We start from the raw sequence: 6,677 nt of genomic DNA on the forward strand, positions 1-6,677 counted from the left end.
TTCTTCATTTGTGTCTGGATGGCAGCTTGTGATATACAGGAACACTGTGTCAGGTCGATCAGCTCCTGCTAAGGGTTTTGCCGCTTGTCGTTCTTCTCTTGTTTTTTCTTTTGTTTCCTTGATGTTACTGTGATGAAACCTTCGTCCTCAGCAACTTGCTCCGCTCTTTCTCCGTGGTTGTTTATCACGACCGTCGGCACTGCTGGAGCTGGGGCTGGAGTGGGGGGGGGGGGGGCAGTGGGAGGGGGGACTCCTGGCACCTGGTGATGAGTTGCGTCATCCCACTGGCGATTGGGGTCGAGCTCCTTCTGATTGTTTTTCTTTTTGTTTTGTCTTTTCTTAAAGCTTCGCCTAGGCGTTACTTGTGTAGATGCCTCGTTTTTCCTCTTGACTTGCGGGGTGTTCGAGGACTGCTGAGGTGTCTTGTTTCTCGGGGAGGCTGGCGAGTCAGCACGCCTGCTCGCTCACTGCGGGCGGGGAGTGGGGGGGGGGATAGGCGGGAGAGGAAGGGAGCTCGGGGGGTCGCTAGCCATGGGTTCATCAGGTAGGGAGGGTGTGGAGGGAGGTTCTTGGGTAGAGGTAGAGGGCGTTCTGATAGGGGGAGGGGAAGTAAATGGGAAAGATTGGTAGGTGGATTGGTCAAAGACAGGGGAAGGGAGGTCGGACGGGATTTGGTAGGGGGGGAGCGGGTCTGTCGTGACGTCTGCTGCCTCTGCGCATTCCTTCTGATTTATCATTTTGCTGAGCGCCGCCTGTTGTTCGGAGAGCATTTCTATTAGCATATCTATTTTGTTTTCCAACAAACTGTCATTGTTGAAGGAAGGTTCTAGGTGTGTCTGTGTTTCCTGATGTTTAGTCTTTTGGAAGAATTTAACAAAAGGAGTAGAAATACCTGTCTTTTTCGGCGGCGTCCAGTCCGTGGTTGGGATGTTAGTTGTTGCGAACACCAGATTTTCCCTATTAACACAGTGGTCGATCATAGTGTGCACAATAATGTTAATCATTTTCTTCGTGTCTCGAGTTGTGTTTCTAGGCTTCCTAGACAATGGCGAAGAGAACACAGGTATGTCTAGGGTGTTATCACCGAAAAAGGTATCTATATCTAGCTAGCTATAAGTCTGTATATATATGTTTATATACTGAGAATTATATACATATATATCACTCTATGTTTATCTATCCATCGGCACACACACATATGAATGGATAAACAAACACATGCACATATATGTGTTCGTGTGTGTGCATATACACACAAAAATACATACATATATGTATATATATATATATATATATATATATATATATATATATATATATATATATATATATATACATGTACGTATGTATATACATATATATGCGTATGTATTCATATGTGCATGAATCTAATTGCATCAAGACATATACTACTATCTATCAGCCGATCCACTTATCCAGGTGTTCTACTGCAAGCACTTAGGCCTATCGGGAAAATGATCGGCGAGGAAGCCACGCCCCCTGAAGGCCACGTCAGACTCCATATATAAGGAGGCTTCGCAAGCAATCCGCAGAGACGACCCGTCCTCAGTGAGCCTCCGACAGGACCAGCCATGAAGTTCGCGGTAAGGCACACGTTCAGATGAACACATACACACTTAAACATTACACACACACAAAAACACACACACACACACACACACACACACACACACACACACACACACACACACACACACACACACACACATATATATATATATATATATATATATACATATATATATATATGTCTGTTTATACGCATGCATACATTCATATATTTATCTGAAGGGAAATTTATTCATAGATGTATATATATGTATATATGTAAACATGCACAAGCATATATATGTGTGGAAATTTAAGTAGATGTATTATAACTCTCGCACAAAAGTCTTATGAAGCTAATAATCTAATTTAAATCTAAAAATAGTAAATGTAACGTCCTAATTTTATAAAGCAGCCTTCAGTTTAGTATTGCAATTATGGAGATGGACGATTTTTTTTATGAGAAAAGTGAAAAATACTAATTCTACGAACTCCCTTCCCTTATTACAGGTAGCTGTATTGGTGTGTTTGGCAGCGGCTGTGGTTGCGCACGCCGATCCCGAACCACGCTACTTCCGCTCTCCTTACTATTACTACCCTCACTATTACTATCCCCGTCACCATCGCCTAGAGCCTCTGAAGGGCGATGGAGTGGCCAGGCATCCTGGTGGCGGCACCTCCTTCGTGGCTCCTCGAGTTCACGGTCTGAAAAAGCGCTCAGCTGACCCCATGCCGGACGCTGACCCTCAACCAGCAGCTGATCCTGAACCAGTAGCTGACCCTGATCCCTCCAACAGCTATAGTTATCAGGTAGTCCACCATGGCCGTCCCCACTACGGCTACAACCATGGCTATCGCTACCCCTACTATGGCTACGGTTACAGCCATCACTATGGCTACCCTTACACCTACCACAAGCACCACAAGAGATCAGTCGACCCTGAACCCGAAGCTGAACCTCACTACAGATATTACGGACACCCTCACTACTACAAAGGATATTATCACGGTTATCCTTACGCTTATCCTTACTACGCCGGTTACCGCTATCGCTACAGGGGATAAGGAAGGGGTGAGGCATGGATTACGACAGGCCTTGTGGCGATGGTCCTTCACCAGATGTGTCTGATAGTCCGGTTTGCTCACGCCGGTTTTTCAGACATAGTACCATTATCAATCAATGAAGGCTATAGAAAACTGAGAGAATTCATTTGAAACAGGGAATCAGTGCAATAGAGAATAAAGATGACATTCAGTACTGGAGAATTTCTTCACTCCTCACTCACAATTTGGGTTATTATGAAAAGCGAACTCAGAGGTATTATTACATCAATTCTCATGCAGAAAAAAATACTGCCATCACTATTGTCAATATGAAAAGTGCTAATGTGTTTAAGTTTTGTATCAATCTTTCTTAATATACAAAAAAATGGAGTGTATTATTATCAGTATTATTTTTTCCTTCATATAATTATTTTGCCAACACCTTAACCGCTTTGCCGAAGGAGATCAGATCTAGGGACATGCCAACCAGAGGCTCGAAGGAACTTGCCTCTAACACTCTGCTTTCCGAAGAGAACTCGCTGCATTACCCTTAGGCCGAAGGTTTGGACCATTTGTGTTCATGAATTCTTTAAATAAATAAATAGATAAACCTTTTACACTTTACTTTCTGCTGTGGAGACCCAGAACTCGCCGCATTACCCTTAGGCCGAAGGTGTAGACCATTTGTGTTCATTGAATTCTTTAAATAAATAAATAAATAATGATAATAATAATAACCTTTGCATAAATTTACTTACATGTTAAAACTGGCAAACTACCAACTCAAATATAGGAGAGTAGATGCAGACAATACTACAGTATGTATATCAAATACGAAATTAATATGACGATAATTCCACCTACGGCAGAATTTTTCTATCAAATTGAATAAAGTTTATAGATTCAAACTCTATATATATGTATGTGCATGTGTTTGTGTGTGCATACAATGTATATATACATATATATAATCACATATATACACGTATATATACATATATATATGCAAAAATGTAAACATACAGAAATATATATAATTATATATAGAGAGATATACTTGCATGTATATATATATGCGTATATGTGTGCGTGTGTGTATATGTGTATACATGCATGCATATATATATGTATGTATCTATGTATGTATATATGTCTGTGTGTATGTGTATGTGTACATGTATACTATGTAAATATATATACATATGTATACACGTATATATACCATAAACATATAAACCCATATATGTGTGTGTGCATACATACATACACACATATATGTGTATATGCATATACATGCAGACACAGACACACGCACACACACACACACACACACACACATACATACACACACACACACACACACACACACACATAAACACAAACAAACACACACACACATATATATATATACATATATACATATATATATATATATATATATATATATATATATATATATATATATATATATATATATATATGTATATACTTATATTCATGTACGCTTACACACACATACACACACACACACACACACAAACGCACACAGACACACGCAATAAGAAACACATAAACACATAAACGCACACACACATACATATATATGCTTGCATATATATATATATATATATATATATATATATATATATATATATATATATATATGAATATGTATGTATATATGTGTATATATATATATGAGTATGTATATGTAAATATATGTGTATATGTATATTTATGAATATATATATTCATAAATACATACTTATATATATACATATATATGTGTGTGAATATATATATTCATAGATACATACATGTAAATGCATGCATATATATATATATATATATATATATATATATATATATATATATATATATATATATATATATATATATATATATATGCATATATATGTATATATGTATAATGTATATATACATATCCACAAACATATATATGTGTGTGAGAGAGAGTGTGAGTGTGCGTGTTTATATATATATATATATATATATATATATATATATATATATATATATATATATATATATATATATATAAACATAAATGTACATATATATGCACTGTCTCACACACACACACACACACACACACATATATTTATATATATATATATATATATATGTGTGTGTGTGTGTGTGTGTGTGTGTGTGTGTGTGTGTGTGTGTGTGTGTATGTATACCATTTATTATTGTACGCGTATGTCTGTATGTATGTATACATAGGTATACATACACATACACACACAGTGTATGTATGTGTGTGTCAGTGTGCATGTGCATAAAGATCGATAGATATAGATACATATACATATATATGCTTATATACATATCTGTATATTTATAACACATATGTGTGTGTTTGTGTGTATCTATGTATATTTACATATATAAATGTGTATGCATATGTATATGTGCCTTTATTTAAGTGTATATATATAGATACAATCATATATATATATATATATATATATATATATATATATATATATATATATATATATATATATACATATAAACATATATATTTGTATATATGTGTGTACCTGTTTGTGTGAGCGTGTGTGTATGTTTGTGTGCATGTTTATATGTTCATGTATGTATACACATATATATATGTGTGCATGCGTATGAATGAACACATAAATCAGATATTGGCATATGTGTTTATTACTCGGGTAGGAGGTATACCACCACTTTCTGCGATAAACTGCACCCCACAGCAGAGACAGAGATGTGATATACACAAATGCATTGATGAATAAGCAAAAGAGAGCACTCGTCTTTGGCAGACTGAGGAAATACAGTTTTAATGGCTGTTCCCATAGGGTGCGTGAACCCCTGCTTGTCGAAGGCCACGAACAGGAGCCGTATATAAAGCGGCTTCCACAAGCAGTCAGCAGACACAGCGTCCTCGGTGAGCCAAGAAGAGGTCCAGCCATGAAGCTTGCGGTGAGTCGCCATAGTTGTTAGCGAACGAAAACTTTATTAATACTTGAGTGTACATATACATACATAATCCCAGACAGAAATCACACACACATATATAACTTATATAGATATGTATGTGTCTGTACATCTGTACATCTATCTGTCTATATATACATACATATATTTTTTTTTCTTACACTTTGACTTATATAAAAAAAATGGATATCTAAAAGACAATTATTACTATCATTAAAATAGGCATGTATCAGCTTGACTGATTCATGTAGACTCAGATGAGACAAAACTGAGTAATCATCGTTGATTTACTGAATAGAGCAAAAGAAACATAATTCCAAGAGAAAACAAAATGTATTCCTGTGATAGTTGAAATTTATAAAAGTATATCTTCCAGGCAATTGTACTGGTGTGTTTGGCAGCGGCCGTGGTAACACACGCCGATCCCGAGCCACACAAGTACCACCGCTACCCCTACCACCACTACTCCTACCACCAATACCCCTACCATCACTACTCTCCTCGCTACCACTATGTCAAGCATCCGGCTGCCGGCACCTACTCCGTCAGCACCCAAGTTCACGGCCTCACCAAACGCTCAGCTGACCCCACGCCGGAAGCTGACCCTCAACCAGCAGCTGACCCTGATCCCTCCAACAGCTATAGTTACCAGGTAGTCCACCATGGCCATCCTCGCTATGGATACCACCATGGCTATCGCTACCCTTACAATAACTACCGCTACAACAACTACTATGGTTACCCTCACACATACCACAGCCACCACAAGAGATCAGTCGAATCGGAACCCGAACCTCAACCTCATTACAGCTATCACGGACGCCCTCACTACTACAACAGATACTATCACGGTTACCCCCACTACTATCCTTACTACGCCGGTTACCGCTACCGCTACAGGGGATAAGGAAGGGGTCAGGCATGGATTACGACAGGCCTTGTGGCGATGGTCCTTCACCAGATGTGTCTGATAGTCCGGTTTGCTCACGCCGGTTTTTCAGACACAGCTAGTAGAAAAATAGTCACTCAGAGTTTACAGAAAACTGAGGAACTGTCTTTTGAATGACATTCTGTAA

General features: G+C 38.1%; 2 protein-coding genes across 2 annotated transcripts; both read left to right on the forward strand.

Annotated features, from left to right (window-relative positions):
• The first annotated feature begins 1,045 nt into the window (after nucleotides 1–1,045).
• Nucleotides 1,046–2,847, forward strand: LOC113821809 (uncharacterized). The gene is made up of 3 exons (XM_027374332.2): nucleotides 1,046–1,063; nucleotides 1,554–1,604; nucleotides 2,080–2,847. Exons 1-3 carry the CDS (start codon nucleotides 1,046–1,048, stop codon nucleotides 2,632–2,634), a joined length of 624 nt encoding a protein of 207 aa, XP_027230133.2. The 3' UTR covers nucleotides 2,635–2,847.
• A 2,699-nt stretch (nucleotides 2,848–5,546) lies between these two features.
• Nucleotides 5,547–6,616, forward strand: LOC113821842 (uncharacterized). Its single transcript, XM_070138120.1, has 2 exons — nucleotides 5,547–5,586; nucleotides 5,978–6,616. The coding sequence occupies exons 1-2, from the start codon at nucleotides 5,575–5,577 to the stop codon at nucleotides 6,506–6,508; spliced, it is 543 nt and encodes a 180-aa protein (XP_069994221.1). The 5' UTR covers nucleotides 5,547–5,574; the 3' UTR covers nucleotides 6,509–6,616.
• The last annotated feature ends 61 nt before the right edge of the window (nucleotides 6,617–6,677 follow it).

The sequence above is a fragment of the Penaeus vannamei genome, chromosome 24, assembly GCF_042767895.1.
Source record: "Penaeus vannamei isolate JL-2024 chromosome 24, ASM4276789v1, whole genome shotgun sequence".
Classification (NCBI taxonomy): domain Eukaryota; kingdom Metazoa; phylum Arthropoda; class Malacostraca; order Decapoda; family Penaeidae; genus Penaeus; species Penaeus vannamei.

Coding starts and splice junctions, on each gene's coding strand:
- LOC113821809 (XM_027374332.2), top strand. Junction 1,605..2,079: donor GACCAGCCATGAAGTTCGCG/GTAAGGCACACG, acceptor CCCTTATTACAG/GTAGCTGTATTGGTGTGTTT.